The sequence below is a fragment of the Zootoca vivipara genome, chromosome 1 (genome assembly GCF_963506605.1).
Source record: "Zootoca vivipara chromosome 1, rZooViv1.1, whole genome shotgun sequence".
NCBI lineage: Eukaryota > Metazoa > Chordata > Lepidosauria > Squamata > Lacertidae > Zootoca > Zootoca vivipara.
Window position 1 is genome coordinate 47,581,584 of NC_083276.1, and position 24,096 is coordinate 47,605,679.

At 44.1% G+C, this 24,096-nt stretch overlaps 1 protein-coding gene across 5 annotated transcripts in view; it reads left to right on the forward strand.

Moving 5' to 3' along the window:
• Positions 1-24,096, forward strand: part of PLEKHH1 (pleckstrin homology, MyTH4 and FERM domain containing H1) — a 53,715-nt gene that overhangs the window by 17,950 nt on the left and 11,669 nt on the right. For 3 of the 5 annotated variants that reach the window (XM_035113737.2, XM_035113746.2, XM_060273934.1), the window contains exons 6-24: positions 731-812; positions 3,887-4,866; positions 5,754-5,832; positions 6,243-6,334; positions 8,520-8,670; positions 9,290-9,432; positions 9,772-9,882; positions 10,271-10,357; positions 11,947-12,108; positions 14,521-14,601; positions 14,763-14,942; positions 15,319-15,427; positions 16,461-16,573; positions 17,364-17,537; positions 18,441-18,538; positions 19,067-19,244; positions 19,448-19,603; positions 21,362-21,462; positions 22,159-22,300. In XM_035113737.2, coding sequence (XP_034969628.1) covers positions 731-812; positions 3,887-4,866; positions 5,754-5,832; positions 6,243-6,334; positions 8,520-8,670; positions 9,290-9,432; positions 9,772-9,882; positions 10,271-10,357; positions 11,947-12,108; positions 14,521-14,601; positions 14,763-14,942; positions 15,319-15,427; positions 16,461-16,573; positions 17,364-17,537; positions 18,441-18,538; positions 19,067-19,244; positions 19,448-19,603; positions 21,362-21,462; positions 22,159-22,300 — 3,219 coding nt within the window. The remainder of the gene's footprint in view (positions 1-730; positions 813-3,886; positions 4,867-5,753; positions 5,833-6,242; positions 6,335-8,519; positions 8,671-9,289; positions 9,433-9,771; positions 9,883-10,270; positions 10,358-11,946; positions 12,109-14,520; positions 14,602-14,762; positions 14,943-15,318; positions 15,428-16,460; positions 16,574-17,363; positions 17,538-18,440; positions 18,539-19,066; positions 19,245-19,447; positions 19,604-21,361; positions 21,463-22,158; positions 22,301-24,096) is intronic. The other 2 variants (XM_060273939.1, XM_060273956.1) reach the window with 1 other exon arrangement.

A 24,096-nucleotide genomic window follows, 5' to 3' on the forward strand; every position in this document is an offset into this window, starting at 1 on the left:
CAGTGATGACATGTAAACCTATGCATTGCACTGTTTGAGAAGACACCGTGTACAGCTATGTGCCTTCTCTTGTGTGCCTATGGACTGTAGAACTGGGCCAGTAATGACTCTTACAGTATAACCTATGTAAAAAGGTAAAGGGACCCCTGACCATTAGGTCCAGTCGCGGACGACTCTGGGGTTGCGGCACTCATCTCACTTTACTGGCCAAGGGACTTGGTGTACAGATTCCGGGCCATGTGGCCAAAGCTGCATCTGGTGAACCAGAGCAGCGCACGGAAACGCCGTTTACCTTCCCACCGGAGCGGTACCTATTTATCTACTTGCACTGCATGCTTTCAAACTGCTAGGTGGGCAGGCGCTGGGACCGAACAACAGGAGCTCACTGCGTCACGAGGATTCGAACCACCAACCTTCTGATTGGCAAGCCCTAGGCTCTGTGGTTTAACCCACAGCACCCATGTACTTGTTCAGTAATTTAGTTAGTGCAGTCCAAGTTTATTGGTTAAGCAAATCGTCATACTGTTCGGCCGTAAATATACAGGACAAAGAGAACTCTTCCTAGAGATAGGCCTTCCTTTCGAAGAAGGTAGGAATTTTCAATTAAATTTATCTTAATTTTCTTGAAATTTTATTAAAGCGAAAAGTCAGGACAGAACTGTTTGTAAAAGAAATATACTTCAAATGATTTTTTTAAAAAAATAAAGTGTTTTCTTCTACTGTTTCACAGCTTGAGATGGAAAACCATTACCTCAAGGGTTATAACCTGAAGCTGACTGAGCAGATCAAAGTCCTCCAAGCAGCACTGCAAGGTAAATATTACATTTTTATAATAAATGTCTAGGAACCCAGCAGGGGAAGTGAAAAGAAGAACCCTCAGATCTGCTGCTGGCTTTACTGTAGTATTGTTCATTGGCTTCGAAGAAATTCTCTGTGCAAGTTTCACTTTAGCAATTTGTGGTTTCTTTGTAGTGCACAGAGGCAGAATAGGCAGAATATGATTATTTCCATTTTCCATCATATATATATATGTGTGTGTGTGTGTGTGTGTGTGTGTGTGTGTGTGTGTGTGTGTGTTTTAAATATATATATACTTAGAGGCAGGCTGTCTGTGAGATCTCTGTTTCTGTCTCCATACTAATGGCTGGTCTATTAGTTCAGCTGTAATGGCTATAACTAATGTCAGTGGCAGAAAATCCATTACCTTTAGTAGGGCAATATCAAGCCTTAGATATTATCCTAGGGCTGAAGGTACTTTCTGAAATTCATAAGCAGATTTTCTTTTTTCTTTTTTTTACTACACACTCGGTCATTTCCTGACATGTTTGGATGCAAAGTTCATGGGTCCACCTAAATGTGGATTGTAGATTTCCCATGGATGTTGCTTTGACACCAACATTGTTCTTGTACATGCTAAGTACAAGAACTGCAAAATCTCATTACCCTCTCGGTCCCAAGTACGTTCTTGTACAACTAAGAATATCTCCACCCTTTATGTGGCTTACGCAATTGCCGAGGACCAGCCAATGTATCTGTACTACATCGTTATTTCCTGCAGCTAGAACATACAACCCAGATAGGGATCCCGTGGCCGCCCTCCAGTTGTTGTTAAACTCCACACTCCCATCAGCCTTAGCCAGCAAGGCCTATGGTCAGGGATTGTGGGAACTGTAGTCCAGCAAGATCTGATGGGCCACAGGTTCCCCATCCCAGACTGAAAGTATGGGCAATATTTTTGTGCCTTTTTAAACCTGTGACATGTATAATATGTCGCCCATCTCAATCAAGCATTACATTTTCTTTGGGCCTGTTCACATAGTGTACAATTCATACTGCGGCATGATAGCTTTTATTATTATTTTAAATATCTTTATTACGGTCATAGACCAGCAAAAAAAGAAAAAGAAAACCAATAATACATAAAATAATAATAATAATAATAATAATAATAATAATAATAATAATAATAATAATTTATTATTTATACCCCGCCCATCTGGCCGGGTTCCCCCAGCCACTCTGGGCGGCTTCCAAAAAAACAGAAATTCTAAAATACAGAAATCCATCAAACATTAAAAGCTTCCCTAAACATTAAAAGCTTCCCTATACATAAAATAATACATAAAATAGATAGTATTATCATCTTTGAATAATACTGTTTCATAATCCTATTTTATGTTAAAATTAGGTTAAAATTTAATGCGGGATAGTTCCCTTTAACTATTGTCCGCTGGGAATTAATAGGCGGCTTGCGGCATGATAGTGAATATTGGGCTCCCATGCCTTTCTACTGCACGTAGATACATTGAAAGTCACGGGGGGGGGGGGCTACTTTGCATTTATAGTGTTTGTTCACCGTGTGTGCACAACTAAAGATATGGGTTCTTTGTACTAGGTCCTGAAAACTTCATTCCTCACTACAATATAATTAACATTTCAAATGAAAGGGAATGGTCTTTTCCAAATTGCGCTCTCTCTCTCTCTCTCTCTCTCTCTCTCTCTCTCTCTCTCTCTCTCTCTCTCACACACACACACACACACACACACACACACACACACACAGCAAAATTAGGTATAGCCATGCTGCATAGGCAAGCAACCTGGAGCACAGGAGAATTGTATGTATGTGCTTGGAGGTGTCAGTCCTGTGCCAATATTACCTGACTGGCCTCAGTTCTCTCTGCAAGCGCAAGCACCTTTCCAGTTGAAAGCTTTGCAAACAACTTCTCATCCGTTTTGATTGCTTGCAGAATGAAATGGTTGCTATAATAACCTGGTATTAAGTGTTCCCAAACTGCCACCAATTGGACAGCTCTGAATGACACATTGACTCCTGCACAGAATTGTCCTGTCTCATTGTGTCTGATTCAATTCAGATTCTCCAGCATAGGGGCTAATTTGAACCAGAGTTTAATCACTTATCTTCCATGCTCAGCGTGGCAATGTGACAAGTCATAATGCGTAAAACGTTGCCTTTGAACATATGCAGAGTGGATTTTCTTCACTTTTAAATAGCCACAGTCTCTCCACTACGCACCCAAGTGTGTTTGGGATTAGCAGGCAGAACTTCCAAATAAGAGGTCAAGCCTCTCTAGCTCCTTTTGTTTTTTGTTTTGTTTTTTTGTTTTTGTAAATTTAATCACTGCTCTGGAAATAAAACCAATCTCTTGCAGACATCTCTACTGATTATCAGATTTATCTACTGTATTGTTTACCTGGAAAACTGCAGATACATTTACCATGTTTGGTCAGGCAGAAGAGGGCAACCAAAATGGTCAAAGGCCTGGAAACGATGCTTTATGAGGAACGGCTTAGGGAGCTGGGTATGTTTAGCCTGGAGAAGAGAAGGTTAAGGGGTGATATGATAGCCATGTTCAAATATATAAAAGGATGTCATATAGAGGAGGAGAAAGGTTGTTTTCTGCTGCTCCAGAGAAGCGGACACGGAGCAATGGATTCAAACTACAAGAAAGAAGATTCCACCTAAACATTAGGAAGAACTTCCTGACAGTAAGAGCTGTTCGGCAGTGGAATTTGCTACCAAGGAGTGTGGTGGAGTCTCCTTCTTTGGAGGTCTTTAAGCAGAGGCTTGACAGGCATATGTCAAGAATGCTTTGATGGTGTTTCCTGCTCGGCAGGGGGTTGGACTGGATGGCCCTTGTGGTCTCTTCCAACTCTATGATTCATGGCTACTACTGGTAGTTACAATGGCTGTGTTCTACCTTGAGCATCAGAGGTAGCAGGTCTATGAAACATCAGTTGTTGGGAATTGCAAGTGGAGAGAGTGGTGTTGCACTCAGGTCCTGCTTGAATCTGATTGGTTGTGAGAACAGAATGCTGGACCAGATGGGCCTTCTTATGTTCTGACGTCTTTTCCCGATTGCAGATTTGATGACTGTGCCTTCTGAAGAATCTGTTTCCAACTGCAACATCCAGCTGTTTCGAGACCGATTGTCATACCTCCTTGAGAACTCAGACCAGGATTCCAGTATTCTTGCAATGGACATCAAACAGGCATATCAGAGGGTATCCATGAAAGGGGTTCCTTATATAGCAAGTGTGGTATTTATGAATGATGCCTGTGTAACGGGTGAGGTTAACAAATCGGTGCCTTCTCGGAGCTCACTGAGGCTTATCTCCGACTTCTCAGACTACCAGAACCCTTCGGTAAATGACCTGGTTCCCATGGCACACGCTCAAATCTGCCCATCATCAAACCACCAAGCTGAGACTGTGAAGTTTCATGGAGCTTTAACTTTTCAGTCTCCCCTGGAGGAACTGCAGAATTCCATTGGGGATTCGGACAAGACATTATCTGACTTGTGCAAGCCAGCAGATGGACTGAGTACTGACTTCAGAACTCATAGGTTGCACTCATCTGGGGAAGTGAAAAATGTTCTTAATGGTTCTCTTTCAACGTCAACTCCAGCCCTGAAGTTGCCAAAATCCATTACTTCAACCTCCCACAATTTCCCAGGAAGGGAAGCTGGACTAGGTAACAGCATGACCCTCCCCAAAGTTCGGACTCCTAGCAATCCAAGGGACAGCATCCTGCTAGCCAAGCGGCATTATAGCCAACCCCAGTCAGGTGCAGATTCCTTCCATCATGCGGCGAACAATGATATCGGCACTTTTAAGCCTATAAGTGCTGCTTCACATTGCCGGGGACAAGTGGAAGAGACGGATATAGATGAAGAAGTAGCTGAAAACATGGAGATGGAAGACTGTTTGGGGGAGGAGGCAGGGATGGATGAAGAGATTCATCAGCAATCCTGCTGTAATAAGGAGACATGGGCTTCTGAAACCAGAGTGATGGACACAGGGGGCAAGCCACCCACTCCTCCACTGCACAGATTTCCATCTTGGGTAAGATATTCTGAATTCAGTACATGCCCAAGACTTTAATTCACTGCATTTTTTTTTATAAGAAAACCCCAACAACAACAAACTCATTGCAGCTTGGAAATAACTCTGCATATTGCAAGGTGTTGTTATTTTAATCTAATGTTATATATCCACATGTTATATATCAGGCACAAATTCTATTTGCCATCAGAGGAAATGGAACAAATAATAATAAGATCTAAAATAAATATACAAAAACTCCTAAACAATACTCCAACCCAAGTTGTAGCCACAGGAAGCCGAGATGCTTTTGTAAATAGTTTTTTCCCATATCTCTGCAAGAATTTTCATATCTCTGTTCTTCTTTCCTTTTTCTTTTAGATGTATGTAGGTATTGAGAATGGACATATATAAATTTGATATGAAGTTATTTCCTGTTGTAATTTATTGTGTGTTTCACAGTTGCTTCAGGGTATATATCAGAGATTGAAACTACACGTTATCGAGCCAGTACAACTATGACCACTGCTTCCCTCTTTCAAACAGAATTGGAGGTGCATTATTTGTAGGGGAGAAGCAGCTGGTAAAAAGAGTGTGCTTAACACCTCCCTTTCTCTTGCAGCTCCTCTTCCCCCATGCACCCCATCCCTTTCTCTGCCGGTGTATGTTTCCAAGAAGAGTCTACAATTAAACTGTAGGTGGACCTTTTGTGTCTCCCTTTCTATCCAAAATACAGCTTATGTGTTTGTGCCACTTGAGAGATCTGCTTGTAGATCAGTTGCTAGTAACTCTCAGGGAAAGATGACAGGACCTGAAGCAGGGACAAAGCAGCCCAAGTTGCCTTAAGTTCACCAAAAGTTACATTTTTCCTTTGTCTTTTCCTCTTGATCTTCCCCCCCTTCTTTTAGGAGAGTCGGATCTATGCAGTAGCCAAGTCTGGCATGAGGCTTTCAGAAGTGACTCTTGGTAGTGACTCATCTTGCCGGAGTAAGTACTAGCTAAAATTGTCCCAAAGACTCTATGCATGACCAGACACCACTAGTGTTATCCGGTGATATATTTTCAGAACATTTGGTCATGTAAACTCTTCTGTGATAAATGTACTACCACATTTGCTGGTATATATTTGGTGATAAAGGGCATTTAGTCACAGAAACAACAAGCAAACTTAGTGCTCCACTAAAGGACGACTCAATCAATTATGCTTTCTTTGTGATGGAGATATGGGAGATGAAAGATGGGTAGTCTTTACCAACACATAGTCTTTCAATGTGGTTTCTGATATCATGGTCATAGCCCCATCTAGCTAATTAAAACCCATCCATTTAAACATGCTGTGGGGATGCTAATTGCAGCTTGTCATTTTTCTTTCTTTCCTTTATGTATAAAAATCTCAGCTTCAAATTCTTCAAGCTATTCACCCGCTGGAACGTTCACCTGCCTCATCTACAGAAATGTCACTGTGCCTGTGTACACCATGCTAAAAGGGGTAAGAACGATGACACTTGTCGTCTTCTTCTTCTTCTTCTTCTTCTTCTTCTTCGATCACTCGTAGCCAAATAAGATTGTCTTCCATAAACACGGTTTTAACAGTGAGTCCATAAGTGACTGTGGAGGCCAGTTCTGGATCCACACGTCCTTCCACAGTGGGAACATTGGTTTCCGGGTGGGAGTTGATCATGGTGTGGATTCGCCAAGCGTGCCTTCCTCTTAGCACGTTTCTACCTTGCATCCTGAGTTCAAGTGTCTTTAAAGCCCATGACACCTTTGGTAAAGGCTGTTCTCCAACTGGAGAGCTCGCAGGCCAGTGTTTCCCAGTTGTCAGTGTTTATACTACATTTTTTAAGATTTGCCTTGAGACAGTCTTTAAACCTCTTTTGTTGACCACCAGCATTACGCTTTCCTTTATTTTATTAACACTTGTGTTAGGAGCAATATGGGAAGGTGGACAACTCCGTGAGAACAGATGTGGAAAGCAATAAATTGGTAGGAGAGCTCATAGCAGGGGTGGAGGAGAAATTTTTTCAATCAACATTTTAAAGAGAACTGATCTAATTCTCCAGTCATGACCCATATGCAAATCTGAATGCAGATATCAATTGAATTATGCACTTCTCTGAGTTTTGTGACGCAGTTTCGGTACAAAAAATGCCCACAGTAAGGCATATTTTATATTAAGCATACATATAAGTGCATATTTTATGGGGAAATGCTTTGAAAAGCATACAAAATGTATATTTTAGGGAAAGAATGTGTACAAAATGCATATAACAAGTATACAAAATGTGTGCTCCAGTGTTAAGTGTGAACAATTTACACACAATTTTTGTTTGTGTTTTTCTTAAACCTGCCAAGAAACTAGATGGCAACAGAGCACATGCAAAGCAGACATGTGATGGAAATAGGTCCTTGGAAATCTAATTTCTTATTACTGGGAGAAAACCATAAGCAAAAGTAATTACATTTGTAATAAAGCTATTCAGTTTGCTGGGGGGGGGGGGTCAAGCGAACAATCAAATCAGGAAGATGACATACATGCATGCATACATGTAATCTAACCCCCATGTAAACTTTGTGCAAGCAAATCAGGAAAGGCTCAATAAATAGGTTTATCTGCAGGTCTATCATTCAGTGAAGATGTCTCATACTCACATGGCTGCAGCTTAAATTGTCTAGATAGCCGTTGAGTGAATCTTGCCTATGCTGTATGTCTGCATACACACACCACACACACGCTGCCTGGTCTCATCCTCTTCCCAGAAGTCAAAAAGACCTCAAGCTACTCATATTTGCGTTTGAAATTTCAGGCAATGACCAAGTTAGACACATCCGAATGATGCACAATTGTGCGCGCGTGCATGGCGCTGAACCCAGAAATAGGCCCAAAATAGCATAAAGACATCATGGGAAGGGGCAGAGCGGGCTTACTTTTTGATCCCCTGTGAGATACTTTTTCCACCACAACCTGTTAAATACTAATATAAGATGGTGTTGTTCCACGCCAACCCAATCTCCAAGCAGTGCAGGGTTCCAGGGGTTCCAGGTGCTTACAGTTTCCTCAGAATGAGGGACAGCAGAGACTGTAGTGTCTTGAAGATACACGGTTTATTTACACATATATACAACCTGAGCCTACGATGGAGGTGCTCACAGCATTAACACCACAAGAAGGTCTTGCTTCTCCCATAGCCCACAGCCTTGGATTCAAGCAGGAATCATGCGTATCTCTCCTTCCTAAGCTTCTGTCTTTTTTCCCTAACCCTAATTGCCATTGGTAGTGGTGATATGTTTCTCTAGGGCAGGCATAGGCAAACTCGACCCTCCAGATGTTTTGGGACTACAACTCCCATCATCCCTAGCTAACAGGACCAGTGTGTTGATGGGAATTGTAGTCTCAAAACATCTGGAGGGCCGAGTTTGCCTATGCCTTCTCTAGGGCATGGATAATGAAATGAACAACTATAGGGGCTTGCTTGTTTTGATCTAGGGGCAGAGTGTAGAGACAGAACAATGTAACCGGTTTTCTTGTGCTAGCTCTTTTTTCCCCCGTAAAAAGTATATGCTGCTTGACTGTAAGAACAAAACAAAAAACCTCAAGGCAGTTTACAAAAGGTTCTTGTGAACTGTGATGCCTATGTTACCTTTCATCCTGACTTTGGTGGCTTGTTTTTCAGAAAGCTACCCAAATCAGCAACGTTCCTTTCTTAGACGAGTCCTCCGGCTCTGATGATGACTGCAGCTCTCATGCGAGCTTCAGAACCTCCAATGCAGGATCTGAATGCAGAAAAACAAGCATACCAGGCAGTCCTCGTGCAGTGAAGCGAGGTAAGAGGAAGGACGTGCAGTATTGCTTTTTGGATTGCTGTGAGAAGAAGCTTCAAAATGATTTAAAAGCATCTGTAGGTAGCAGACCAGAATCATCAGGGAACTTGGGGCTTCAACTGTAGTAAAACTATCAGCACAATTCTAGGCACTTCCACTTCAGTGGAGCTTACTGCCAAGTAAGTGTGTTTTTAAAAAACCAGTCTAGAGATTATCTTTTATCTGCTATAAATTATAAGTCAGCTCCCGAGCATATGGTGAAAAGTTCATAAACTTTACTGCGATCTTTCCGTTACTCCAGAAATCTTGCTGCTTCAGCTCTAAAAAAATGAACATATCAAACTGGTCACACACTAAGGGAAAGGTGTGTCAGTTTTGCCTTTGCAATCAAGGTCTTTTGCTAGTAATGTTAATTTTGGGTTATTAGATGACTGGTAATTAGGCTATTAATGGGGTCACGAAGAGTCGGACACGACTAAACGACTAAACAACAACAACAACAATTAGGCTATTAGATGATTGGTAATTTTGTGAGCCTGTTTCAATAGTTTTGGTTCTGCATGCAAGCTTGGTCTTCCTGAAACAGCAAGCATGCGTGTTCTTGGGTTCTTTTTATTTCTAGCAGGTGTCTCTATGTCTTCGCTAAGCTCGGAGAGTGACTACGCCATCCCCCCTGATGCCTACTCCGTTGATGAAGATTATTCTGAACCAGAGCACAAATTGCAGAGGACATCATCCTATTCCACAGATGGTGGAGTGTGCAGTGTAAGCTATTCCTCCCATCACCAACACCACCTGCACTTTGGGCATAGCTGCCAAGTTATCCCTTATTTTAAGGGATTTTCCCTTATGCTGAATAGGCTTCCTCGCGAGAAAAGGGAAAACTTGGCAGCTATGACTTTGGGCAGTCTTAGCCTCAACCTTTTTCAAATAGAACAAATCCAGTGCTTGCCTGCTGATGAGGGGTGTGGCCTAGGGAGAGGGATGTGACTGGGGAGGGGTTCTGGGCTTGGAGGAATCCCAAAGGAATCCAGCTAAAGAGGTTCCCCAGCCCTGGTTTGCACCTTGTCCATTGCACAGGAAAATATGTTTTCTTTCATCTAGGAGCCACTGGAGAAATCTGGCTATTTGCTGAAAATGGGCAACCAGGTGAAGGCATGGAAAAGGCGGTGGTTTGTGTTGAGAAATGGACAGATCATGTATTATAAGTCCCCGGTGAGTTAGTAGCAAATCCTCATATTCAGTAGTTTTAATAAACTACTCATCCTTTGGCCATCTTTGATATGTTGTTTTTTTATCCCCAATATCAGTAACAGAATCGAGATATTATTCCCTCCAAAGAACACACACAAAAACCACCATCACTCACAGTCCCACCTCCTAAAATGGGGGCTGTTGATTAATTTATTGATCAATGCATGCTTTCAGCCCTAACTTTAAAAATATTTATTAGCAACATTATCATGTCATGGATGCTTTCTCTGCTGTGAATACAGTAAACCAACCACTTATGCAAAATGTTACTTGGAGGTTGTGCCCCACCTTTTCTCCATCCCTTATATTTTATTGTTCATTGTCTCTTGCATTTCCTTCCTCTCTCCAGAGTGATGTCATCTGCAAGCCCCAGGGGCAGGTGGAACTGAATTCTTCTTGCCGGATCATACGGGGTGAAGGATCTCAAACATTCCAAGTGAGCATTGCTTTTGACCTTTGTTTCTTATTTCTGAAGTCTAAAGGGCACTAACAGAGATTGGCAGGGAGAGAAAACGTTTTAATTGAGACAACTTTCCCTGTCATGACAAACCTGCAGAAAAGATCAGGCAGATTAAGTTCATATACTAGAAGACCTGAAACCTAATACTCAACGTAAACTTAACCTTTAATGTTTGAAGAAAGCTGTAAAAAGGTTTTGACACAGCCCACTTTCCTATAAAGTCTCCCAAGTATTATTGCACTTCAGTCAATAATGCAGAAACATCTAAATTACAGCACTTTGTTCTGTTCAGATTCATTACACATACTTTAAAAAAAACAATTGAATGTCTTTTATTCCATCATACATAAAATATAAACACAAATAAAAACAGAAAATGCATAAATATCAGAAATGTCAACAGGGGACACATATCCATTCTCTTAATTTGTCATCAAAATTGGGAAGATGTGAGGATACAGATACATTCTCACATCACACAAAATTTTGTAAGGATCAGCCATATTTGACAAAGGTTTATTCCTGTTTACATCACTTATACTCATGATGGCTATTTTCTGCCTCCTGTATCTGAGGCACTATGCCACTGGATACTGGTTGTTGAAAATCTCAAGTGGGGAGAGAGTGCTGCCACACTTGGGTCCTTCCTATGGGCTTCCTGTAGGCATCTGGTCAGCCACTGTGAGAACAGGATGTTAGACCTTGAGGGACCTTTGGCCTTATCCAGCAGGAATCTTGTAATATTATTATGTCCCCTTTATACAAAACTTGTGATAGTGCTCCTGCAATGCTTGCAGAGCGGTGCTGCCGCTGGAATTTCTTCTGCTGCCAGTTCGTCTCTGGATATCACCTAGCCCATGGGTAGGCAAACTAAGGCCCGGGGGCTGGATCCAGCCCAATCGCCGTCTACATCCGGCCCGCAGACGGTCCGAGAATCAGCGTGTTTTTACATGAGTAGAATGTGTCCTTTTATTAAAAATGCATCTCTGGGTTATTTGTGGGGCCTGCCAGGTGTTTTTACATGAGTAGAATGCGTGCTTTTATTTAAAATGCATCTCTGGGTTATTTGTGGGGCATAGGAATTTGTTCTTTTTTTTCTTTTCCCAAATATAGTCCAGCCTCCCACAAGGTCTGAGGGACAGTGGACTGGCCCCCCGCTGAAAAAGTTTGTTGACCCCTGACCTAGCCTGATTTTTATATCCTCAAATGGCATTGAGGAGCAACTAAATTTTGAGGTGTGTGTCATAATAAACAGCACACTGACAATTTATCTGAGTGCATCACAGTTCTGCTTTTTGCCCCCTTTGGCACCTCATCAATGCCAATGGAAGGAATAGCTGAACAGCTCCTAGCTTTGTGTATGTGTGTGCATGTGGGTAATAAAATGGATGAAGAGTCATAGTGCCTCTATTATGTTCCTAAGGGACTTTTATCTTGCCTTGAAAGGTTCTAGTGAATGTGGCCAGAACATTAGAAAGCAACTCATTTACTGCAGTAAGAACATTAATATGGCAAAAGCCTTCATGCTTGGTTGTAGCAACATGTAACATTTCTTTCACCTTTAGCTCATCACTGAAAAACGAACCTATTTCCTGTCAGCTGACTCTCCTAACATTCTGGAAGAATGGATTTGTGTCTTTCAAAACATCCTGAAGGTGCAGGCGACCAGTCCTACGGAAGTCCCCCTTAGCGATGCCAAACCCACTGTGAAAGGCTGGCTCACCAAGGTACTGCATATCTGCACTAGAAACAGTGGCCAACCTGCTGCTGCTCAGATGCTGTGGACTATAATTACCATTGAGCTAATGGGAGTTGTGGTCCAAAATACATGGAGGGCACCAGGTTGGCAAAGGCTGAGATGCAACACAGCTGTGGGACAACACAGGTAGATTAATATCCACTACAATAAATACGCAAAATAATTAATCCCAACATTGATCACAAACCTACTGTTGCATTAGTTAATTGATAGGTTAGTTCATCACCATCTCGTCTCTCAGGTGTGGGCTGAGCAGAAGAGCTTTGGCTGAAGCTTTGCTGAGTACAGTGGTACCTCTACTTACAAATACCGTGTTTCCCCTTTTTTAAGACACCGTCTTATAACTTTTTTTCCTCAAAAAAACACAAGGTGTCTTATTTTCAGGGGATGTCTTAAATTTTTATTACCATTTTTATTATGGACCCACCCTGGGGAGCAACTTCCTTTGAAAAGAGACAAGGAAAAAAGAGCAAAGGCAGCGGTGAGGGAGACACTTTGTGCATGCTCAGAGACCACCCCATCCCCAGCTATAAACCCACCCCGGTTTTCCAAGACGCCTTTTCCCCGGCACTGGACTGGCGGGGGGGATGTGAAGGGGGTGTCTCTCTGTGCATGCTCAGAGGCAGCCTCGTCCCGGGCGCCGCTATGGGAGTGGAGGGCACTCACCTAACCATGACCCAGATCCCGGCCACGACGAGGCGCCGTGCGCCGGCAGCGGACTGAGCCGGAGCCCCTGGTGCAGGCCAGCGTTGAGCTCACTACCGGCCCCGCCGAGCACAGCCACGGGCCCATCGCCCAGCCCGCCCGCCTGCCTGCCTCCCGCTTCCCTGCCCACAAAATTCCGGCGGCGGGCCATGCAGCCCATGCCGCTCCAGCAGAGCGGAAGGGGCCAGCAGCGCTTCCGCCGCCGTCCGCACCCCGGCGCCACAGAAGGACCCGCGAGCCTCCCGCCACCGCTCTGCCTTGGGCCATGCGGCCCACAACATTCCGGTGGCGCGGATGGGGCCAGCAGGGCTCCCGACGCCGCCCGTCACCCTGGCAGGGCCAGCGGGGCTCCTGCCGCCGCTCTGCCTTGGGCCATGCGGCCCACAACGTTCCGGCGGCGCGGATGGGGCCAGCAGGGCTCCCGCCGCCGCCCGTCACTCTGGCAGGGCCAGCGGGGCTCCCGCCGCCGCTCTGCCTCGGGCCATGCGGCCCACAACGTTCCGGTGGTGCAGAAGGTCCAGCGGGCCTCCGGCCGCTGCTCTGCCTCGCCGCTCTGGCTGGGCACTCCGCCCGGTGCTGCTGGACGTTCCGAGCGCTCGGCGCTGCGGAGCGCTCCACTCTGCAGCCGCCTGTTCCGGCGGCGGGGCGGCAGGCCTCGTCGGCCGGGCCAGGAAGAGGCCAGGCCGCTGGCTGGGCGCTCCACACGGCGCTGCTGGGCGCTGCAGAGCGCTCCACTCTGCAGCCGCCTGTTCCGGCAGGTGGCTCGCCGCTGCAGCAGCTGGTTCCAGGCCCCGCTGGCTGGCTGGGTCCCGCTGGCTGGCTGGGGCGCTTGGCGGTCTCGCTGTATATGGTATGAGAGGTATGTCTTATTTTCGGGGGGTGTCTTAGATATAGCAACTCCTAAAAAATGCTGCCATGGCTTACTTTATGGCTACGTATTAAAAAAGGGGAAACACGGTAACTCTACTTACGATTTTTTCTACTTACAAATGGAGCTCCGTCCGCCATCTTGGATGCAGTTTAGATAGGATTTTTTCTACTTACGGATTTTTAGATAGGGTTGCTTCGACTTACGAATTTTTTCTCCCAATGCATTCCTATGGGATTCGACTAATTTTTCGACTTACAAATGTGTGTTCGGAACGCATTAAATTCGTAAGTAGAGGTACCACTGTATACTGTAGCAGCCTGAAGACAGCCAAAATAAAAACCTCCTCAGAGCAAGGTTCTACTGTCTTAAGCAGACCAGGGCTTCTCCATGTAGCTGGTTGGGGAAATTTTGACACGATCCTCTTTCCTACATGGTGGTTGGACATCCCCTATTCCCTGCCCAAGGTTTGAAGCAGTGTTTTAGTACAGCAGTTTCTACAGGTTGGAATTTAAACCTAGACAGCCAAACCAAGTTGGTCTAAGTAGGAATACGATTAAACTCAACAGTGTCTTATACTAAACAAGAATTTAAATTGAAGAATCTTTAATAGGAAGCAGAATATCCTTTCCTTTGTAGATCTTCAGAACTATATTTCAAAACACAATAGTCATTGTTTTTTTATCAAAAAGGGAGAAAGATAGAAAAGTGTGTGTGTGTGTGTGATTCTAATTTTTCCAGAAAAATGAATGAACCCATGCAAACAAGTTGAAAGAAAATCTTTTTATTCCTGGGCTGTTTCTGCAGGTGAAATATGGACACTCCAAGCTGGTTTGGTGTGCGCTGATTGGAAAAACATTTTACTATTATCGCAGTCAGGAAGACAAGGTATTTTTTATCCTCTTTTATATTCAGCATTTTTCTCATCAGTCCTAGCCAATAGCTCCTTACACAGCCTGTAACCTCCTGTTTGCATTATCATTTACTGATTTAATGCACAGATGTATTTTCTGCCATGCAGCTTAACCTGTTTGGCTTTCTTTTCTCAGTGCCCCCTTGGCCATTTGCACTTGCGGGAATCAAAGGTGGAAGAAGTGGATCGCTCCTGTGATTCTGATGGAGATTATGAAGCTAATGGTGGGGGGCTATTTTCTTCACATTGCACCCTGGTTATTCACCCTCCGGAGCAGAGTCCCACCTACCTACTCATTCGTACCAAACAGGAGAAGGTATTTAGGAAAATAATAATAAACCGCATTATAGAATAGATGCATTTTAAATAATAAATTCTGTTATTTAGAATTTATTATTTAAAATGTACCTATTCTATTACATATTCATGGGAGGGCTCATTGAGTATGATATGCTTTGCTGGGAAAATGTGACAATCATATCTTCCCAGGTACAAAATCTTTGCAGTTTTAGTGCTTGCAAAGTATAACTTCCCTCCAGGTATGAGGGAAGGAGTGCGTCTCTGTTATAGACTGAGAAACAAGCTGCATATGCTGGAGACGGATACACCCAGATGGTACGCTATATGTTTAAAGTTCTTAGGTTGATCCTATGAGATTTTCAGCTCAGTCTTCTTTGCCCTTTTATTCCAAGGATACCTGGTTGTACCATCTGACAGTAGCAGCAGGAAGTAGCAGTGCAAAGGCAGGCACTGCTTATGAGCAGCTGATTGGGAAGCTACTAGACGCAGAAGGAGACCCAAGTAAGTAGAAAGGAAAATAGTTTTTTCCCAAAGAGCTTGTTGAGTTGTTGCAATTTGTCAACATGGTGGCTTCCCCTCCTCCTGATCCAAGGTTGTAACAGACAATTTTGAAGCACAGGAATTGGAAATGTTCTGGCAGATAGATACTTTTTTTCCTCTTATGACACCTCCACAGTGGTGAGCAGGCACAATGAATGTGCAAAATCCAACAAAATAGACTCTAAAGACAGTTCTGCTCCCATCCTTGCCCTGGCTAGACGTGGAGTAACAGAGCCTTAATTAAACACAGTATATTATATAAAAGGTAAAGGTAAAGGGACCCCTGACCATTAGGTCCAGTCGCAGACGACTCTGGGATTATGGTGCTCATCTTGCTTTACTGGCCGAGGGAGCCAGTGTACAGCTTCCGGGTCATGTGGCCAACATGACTAAGCTGCTTTCTGGTGAACCAGAGCAGCACATGGAAACGCCGTTTACTTTCCCACCAGATCTATTTATCTACTTGCACTTTGACGTGCTTTCGAACTGCTAGGTTGGCAGGACTATAGAAGATTAAAAGACTAAATGGTGCTCTCCTCACAACTGAAATGAGACCTTTCTACAAGTAGCCTGTTTGCTGTTGTGTTGTGAAAAGTTAGGGCTGATCTACATGCTCATGGCACATTGCTTGAGAATGCAGGTGAATGCCTATGTTTAAAAGATATTCTGTAACAAAACTCCCTGCATGTTGAAACCTAGCAAGTCTGGGAGTAGGATTGTAGCCTGGCCTTCTCCCCCATGTCCTGCATTTCTGTTAGAGTTTTTAACATGGCAGAAAATTCAAGCACATAGTTCCCCACCTGCATTTTGAAATGGGATGGCCCCAGGAGGGCTGTACTTTGTGCTATTTTCTAACTGTGCTGAATGGCTCTAAGTCCAAATATGCTGATGAAGTAGTGTGGTGCTGTCAACTTTTGATTCATTTGCCAGAGTTTTAATATTCCTTTGCAATATCCCTTGCCCCATGCAGCGTCTAACTAGCTTTGTCCTTCAGATTCTCCCTTGTGGAAACATCCTATGCTGTGTTACAGCAAAGAGGGGCTGCAGGCTTCCCTCACCACTCTGCCTTCAGAAGCACTGCAGACAGAGGCCCTCAAACTCTTCAAGGTATTTACAGAGACGGCTCTCCAAATAATACTATTCAAGCATTATTATTTTTTTGAAGACAGATGAAAGGGAGACTCGAGTTTGCAACAGGCCCATTAGAGTTATAAAAGCAATTTAAAACTCTTCCCTTTCTCTCTTGCTGCCCCGTAATCTTAGAACTGCCTTTTGGAACACCTACGATGCCCATTATCTTGCTTAATTCAAATCCCTCAATACCCTTTTCATGAAGCCTTTGACACAGTCCCCTAGTTCCTATGCCCTACAGAGTGTAACGCAGTAGCATGTGCAACTGAAACAACCACATGTTTCCCTGTTAAGCCCCTGCCTCTACTACACTTCCTGTGCCATATACTGAATTGTAAGTTCCTTGGGGCAGGGACATGTCATCTTGTAATCTCTTCTGTAAAGCACAGTGCATGCTGATGGCCTTATCTAAATACAGTCAAACCTTGGTTTTTGAATGTCTCGGCTGCCAAAAGTTTCGGAAGCCAAACACCGAAAACCCGGAAGTGAATGCTTCTGTTTTCTAATGCGCCTCGGAAGTTAAACAGCTTCCAAGCTGCGTTTTTCATTTTTTCCCATTGACTTTGCAACCAGCCCTTTGATCCTCGGTATTTGAACGTTTCAGAAGTCGGTTCGACTTCCAAAATGGATTACGTTCGGAAACCGAGGTTCCACTGTAGTCATCGTTGTTGTATGATAAACTTGTTAATGGTTGTGAGGAAAATTTAATGAAGTACATCTCAGTTAATGTACTTCTGTTCTCCATCCACCCCCCCCCCCTTATCAGTCTTGCCAGCTGTTTATCAACATTCCTGTGGAAGCTCCATCTATTGATTATCATGTGACCCTGGCTCAGACAGCACTCCAGGTCTGCCTGACTCACAGTGAGCTACAGAATGAAATCTATTGTCAGTTAGTCAAACAGACCAGCAGAGAAGCTCAGAATCACTCCGTCATCCAGGTGAATGTTCCACTGTTCAAGGTGCCAATTGCCACATCTGAATTTAAATGACTTATTAACAGAGAACTTCTTAACATGTTTACATTTGCACTGGAGGCAATTGTTTTTATTTCCACAGAAGCCTTTTTTCCCCTTTTTTGGTCATGTGTGATAAGTAGTTTGATTCCCTGCAGAAGGGTAACATGCAGACAAAGCCTGAGAAATGATAACTGAAAAGGTAAAGTCAGGACAGGTACTCATTCAGCTCCACTGGATATAGAATGCAAGCCTTCACAGTGACACTGAAAAGTGGTCGATCAGTGCCTCAGAAAACCTGACTACAGATCTACTCACCTAATCCCTAGCTTAGACCTTATACTGGTCTGATAGTGGTGGAATGAAGTCCTTGTAGTAAGGCTTCTTCATGTTTGATGGGAGCTTAAGCATATTTTTAAAAGTAAGGGCACCCAGGCAAGCAACCTCAGCAAATTGCTGCTCCCCTGATAGAGTTGTATCTATTTACACTAGTATACAGTCTCGCAAGAAAAAATTAATTTGTTCCACGAGTCATTTTGTATTGCGAAAATTTCGCCTTGCGGTTTTCCAATGTAAGCAGGGGGGGGGGGGAATTTGTCTTGTGAAGCGCAGCCACAGAAAACATCATCTTGCGAGTCAACAAAAAGATCGCAAAACGCTTTCGTCTTGCGAGTTTTTCGTTGCGCAAGGCATTCGTCTTGCGAGGTACCACTGTATATCCTTTGTAAAACTGGCTCCCTCCCTCAAAACTATTGCTTAGGTAGCATTTGTGATGTGTGAATCAACCATCCATGAGAATTGGGTAGATGATATTTTTGTCTAGAGAATAAACGGCAGGGACAACAGAAATGGTGGCTTTATTCACTGTAACCCTGTTTTTCTTCACAGTGCTGGCAATTACTAGCTCTTTGCGCTCCTCTCTTCCTGCCTCAGCACCATTTCCTTTGGTATCTCAAGCATCACCTACAGCAGCATGCAGACCCCAGGTGAAGAGCTTGTCTTGTCTGGGTTAAACTGGAGTCAGTTTTTATGAATGGCTCTAATAGGACAGGATTCAACTTATTCTCGCTAGCAGAAGAAATGTTTAATTTTGAATCCATGGCTGCGGCTATGGGAGAAACAATACCATTTGGGAGTGTTAATGCTGTGAACCCTTCCACTGCAGGCTCAGGTTGCATATATGTGTAAATAAACCATATATCATAAAAACACCACAGTCTCTGCTGTGCCTCATTTCCAAAAGGAAACACTGACCCTGGGTGAGCGCCTGGAACCCCTGGTGATGTATAATAATAATAATAATAATAATTTATTTATACCCCACCCATCTGGCTGGGTTTCCCCAGCCACTCTGGGCGGCTTTCAACAGAAAAATAAAATACAATAATCTATTAAACATTAAAAGCCTCCCTAAACAATAGCATGATGGTTATTGAAAAAGCAATAATCGCAGTAATGAAATGGGTGTTTCTGAAACATATTTTACTCCCCACCCCCCGGCTTCTGTGATTTAGAACCGAAATAGGCAAGTATGCCATCTACTGCCGAAGATCAATGGAGCGCACTTTGAAAGCTGGAGAGCGAGAAGCTAGACCTTCCCGAATGGAGGTCGTGTCCATTTTGCTGAGGAATCCCTACCACCACTCACTCCCCTTCAGCATCCCAGTACACTTCATGAATGGAACCTACCAGGTGAGACAAGAGGGCTGGGTGACTTTACACTCAGAAGATTTCAAGGCTGGGTGAGATGACTCATTATGTCCTCTTCCGCCTCAGTACAGAATTTGCCATGGGTTATGCTTTCCGATGGATCTGTACAGCTAAACTATGTCCATGTGCTCACCCATCAGCAATGATTTTGTCTTCATGATGGTTTCTCAACACTTTCATTTCAGGTGGTAGGCTTTGATGGCTCGTCTACCGTGGATGAGTTCTTGCAGCGGCTGAACCAGGAGACAGGAATGAGGCTGTCGTCCAACTCAGGGTTTTACCTATTTACAGACGATCCTTCTGGTAGGGATCTAGAACACTGCCTACAAGGCCCTATGAAGGTGATTACGCATGATTACTCATTATTATTTATTATTATTATTATTAATTAAATTTCTATAGCACCCTTCATCTGAAGATCGCAGGGCAGTTTCTTATATATATTTAATGTTCCCACTGCATGTGCGGATGTCCCAGCCTTTCACTGTAACCACTGAACTGAATTCCAACAAATTAGGGCAAAGTGTACCTTGCCCATCTGGCGTAAAAAAAATTCCAAAAAAGCACACCTTTCGCACCTAAAAATAATGATTAAACACACACAAAAGTGGCGCCCAAATTATACATCACCAGCAGAAGTTCTGAAGACTCCAACAGCATCCAATAGAAAGACAGATCACTCCCTGCTGCCTCCAAAGCCGTGCCACCAGATGACATCACAAAATTCTACAGCAAGCAACTGAAAACGGGCCTTTTGCAGCAACAAGGCCCAGCATTGCCCAGCAGACTGAATAGGCCGCAGCAGACTAGGCCAAGTGGAGGTAGGGGCCTGCCTGGGGGGGTGGGGGGCTGAATAGGGGGCAGGGATAGGTAATTGGTCAGACTAGGGTGGGGGGAGACACAGGGATGAAACCTGCCCTCTCCACAGTATCTCACCTCGGCTTTGCAGACTAGGCCACTTTCCAGACTAGGCCAAGTGGAGATAGGGGCCTGCCTGGGTGGGGGATGGGGGAGCCAAATAGGTCATAGATTGGGACAGGGTGGGCCCAATTACAGGGATGAACCGGGGGATGGGGGAGGAGGGACAGAACAGGGTGGGGGGAGACACAGGGATGCGCCTATGTAAACATAACACACAACAAACGGGGACTCTGAAGGTGAAGGGAGTCTGAAGTGGGGGCTTCATTTAACAAACTGAGCCACCGCAACGCGTGGCAGGGCCAACTAGTACAACACAAAAACACATAGTACAGTAACAAACAAAAGCAATAACTCTGCCACACACAGTTTAAAAGTCAATAGATTGTTTAATTGGCCAAAGGTATGGGAGAAGATGAACGTTTTTGCCTGGCATGCTAGGTGAGCCTCACTGGGGAGAGCATTCTACAAGCGGGGAGCCACTGCAGAAAAGGCCTGTTCTCGTGTTGCCACCCTCTGGACATCTTGTGGAGGCATAGCTGCCAAGTTTTCCCTTTTCTCGCAAGGAAGCCTATTCAGCATGAGGGAAAATCCCTTTAAAAAAGGGATAACTTGGCAGCTATGTGTGGAGGCGGCACATGAACAAGGGCCTCAGATGATGAGAACACAAAATACATAACCCAAAAAACAAAACAAAACAAAACAATAACCGCCCCTCCCACAACACATTAACTGAGTATAAACTGAGTTAAGTACATTATCATGTATTTAGTTTAGTATTGAGTAAGGATTATTATATAACTAGACTAATGATATGGAATTATTTTTGATGGAAAGGTGAATATTTTGTTTGTTATATATACAGCAAACACATCTGTAAATATTTAATTGAAAATATGTTGGCACTGACTCTCTTGTTTATTTGTCTTGTTGTCCAATGAAATAGTTAAAAGTTTTTCATGGCTTCTAAATAGTTCCCTGTTCAAATATTATCACAGTGAGTTTGCTTATTTCTAAATCCTTTGCAAAGTTTCAGTATTTTATAAGGATTTATGTCTCACTGAAATGAGTCCAGGTTTGCAGTACTGCCCTATGACCTGTGCAGTTTTTACGCATGCCTAGCATGAAGTTTCTACCTGTCTTCAGCCTCATTCAGTCTCCTTTATTGCTATCTTTTAAAGATCTGTGATGTCATTTCAAAGTGGGAGCAAGCTCTGAAAGAGTTGAATCCTGGAAAATATGAAGGTGGCACGAGAATTGTGAAACTAACGTATAAAAACAGGTACTGCCCACTGCTTATTTGGACTGGTATTGCATCTCTATGTCTTGTGGAGTTTAAGGTTTGATCCAGCTTTATATTTCCTTCTGCTATTTACCTAGAACTGAAATTAATTGGGGGGGATTATTGAGGAAATTCCCCTAACTGAAATTTGGGTGCAGAAGTTCCAATTCAGGCTGCTTAACTGGGACTTTATCAACACGTCCTATTAGAAATGCGTTTGGATGTGGTATATTGGGGTGGAGAAACAGATGTAAAAGGGCTGTTGTTTTTATTCAACTGTTAAGTACCAGGTGTGGCTTACTGGGTGGGGCGGAGCTGCCATTGCTTACTAGGAGGGAGCTGGTAAAGCAGCTGGGAGTTTGGTGTGGTGCAAAAGCACTGACATTGTCTGGATTGGCTCTGCTGGTGCATTCACACCACCCTTCCCCTTCTCCTTTCTGGTAAGCAACAGTGACCCATCAGTCCCTGCCAAAACAATTCCCCTCCACATATTCCCTTGAAATTAACTGGAGATGTGCAGGTCTGTGCAGGAGAACTTCCCTGGGGATTGTGCCCTGAGTAATCTCCCCGATATGACATTAGCTTTAAAAGTGTAAGTAAAGACTCATTGTACTTAGATTGAGCAAGGTCTAGATGCTGTGCTAAGGTGTGCCTGGCATGTTTCTTTTTCCTCTCTGGCATTTTTCACCCATTTAGGTTGTATTTCCGGAGCCAAGCAAAAGGTGAGACAGACCGAGAACGATTGCTGCTGGCTTTCCAGATTAGTGGGGAAATAGCCAGTGGGAGATTCCCTGTCAATAAGGAGCTGGCTCTGGAAATGGCAGCTTTGATGGCTCAGGTGAGTGGCCAAACCTTCATACTTGTGGGTGTCAAGGAGCAATAACAGGCTTCCTCAAACTCAGCCCTCCAGATGTTTTAAGATTACAATTCCCATCATCCCTGACCATGGTCCTGCTAGCTGGGGATCATGGGAGTTGTAGGCCAAAAACATCTGGAGGGCCGAGGTTGAGGAAGCCTGAGCAATAAGATCACTGGTGGTTCAAAGTCACTAAAAACCACATGCCCTCCCTCAAGCTATAAGTGGAACTACAGATAGAGCTTGAATATTTTTATGGGACTGCTATAAAGTTCTCTATCTCTGCGTACCATGTTGGAGTATGTAGTGGTTCTAAGGGCTACGGTTTGGTTCAAACGCACATGAAGCCACTGTCTTGCTGAAACTAAGCAGGTCTGGATCTGGTCAGTGTCCTGGCTCTCCTATTTGGACTTGGAACTCATAAATGTTCACAACTGGAGGTTTAAAAGTTATTGTTTCCATCAGCATAAGGAAGATTTATTCATAGGCATCACAACCAAATCCTGCAGTGGGTTTCACTGTGGAAGTAGTGGTTGCTTTATTATTATTATCATCATCATCATTATTAATTTTAAATTTCAAGTAGCAAAAAAAAAAATACTCATACAAAGAAAACAGGACTTAGCAGTTGTACAGAAAAGAAAGAAAATTAGCCGTCAAATGAAAGTGTCTCTCCATAAAGCTCCATGAGTTGATGGAGGGTGAAAACCATGTTTGATTCTCTTAACAAAGTCAATAAAAGGCTACCCTGTCATACAGAAAGTTGAGTCTTCCCCAGACGCGTAGGAAGCCGCTCCAGCACCCGGAGCGGCAAACCTGACGCACATTCGGGGGAGGGACGTCGCTACGCAGTGTGCATGTGCAGCGTCGGTAGCACTCGGATCCCGGCACCGTCCGTACGGCGCTGGAGCGGCGGTGCCAGCAAACCGCGAGCTGATGCCCCTCCCTGGCCCACCCCTCGCCTTCGCCCGCCGGAGCAGGAAGAATCAAAGTGTGCGCCAAACAGGAGCAAGGCTTTTTACCGGGCGGCAGGGCAACGATGCCTCCCAAGCCGTGCGGTAAAAAGCCTCGCTCCACGGCTTGCTTCCTCACCTGCTCGGCGCACGCTTTGCTTCTTCCTGCTATGGCGAGCGGAGGCGAGGGGTGGGCCAGGGAGGGGCGTCGGCGGCCTGCCCCCATCGCCCCCCCTTGCTACGCCCCTGGTCTTCCCCCCAACTCTGATCAATTTCTTACTGTGAAATGGAGTTTGTCCTTATGCACAATGTCCCATACTTGCAAAATCCAGGCTTCAAAAAAGATTTGCATTGATTTTTAACAATCACGTATCTAGCTGCAGTTGCTAAATGGAGGATAAGGTCTTTGTTGGTTATGTTCTTAATCTGAGGAGTAAAATAAGATAGTAGGGCTAATTTTGGGTGTAGTGATTGTCCCATCATTTGATTGTTTGAAAAGCTATTGTGGAAACATCTGAGATTGGGTGCATTTAAAAATCTCTCCTCTCAGCAGCGTCAGTGCTTTACCCCAGTCCTCAGGCAGTTCTTTTAATTAGGGCAACTAAAGCTGCCATGTCAAATGGAACTTCTGGTCTCTCTGGGTGGTTGTTTTTTCCACTGCATTGAGCCCTGGTAGCCACATTGGAATTGGCTGTTGCTTGGGCTTGTGATTCTCCGATGATCTGAGACGGCAGTGAAAACCAGTTGTCCAGAGTGCTGCTTTGTGATCCTCCAATTCTGCAGCTCATAGCCTGCTTGGGGCTGTTAAAAATTTGAGGAAGACTT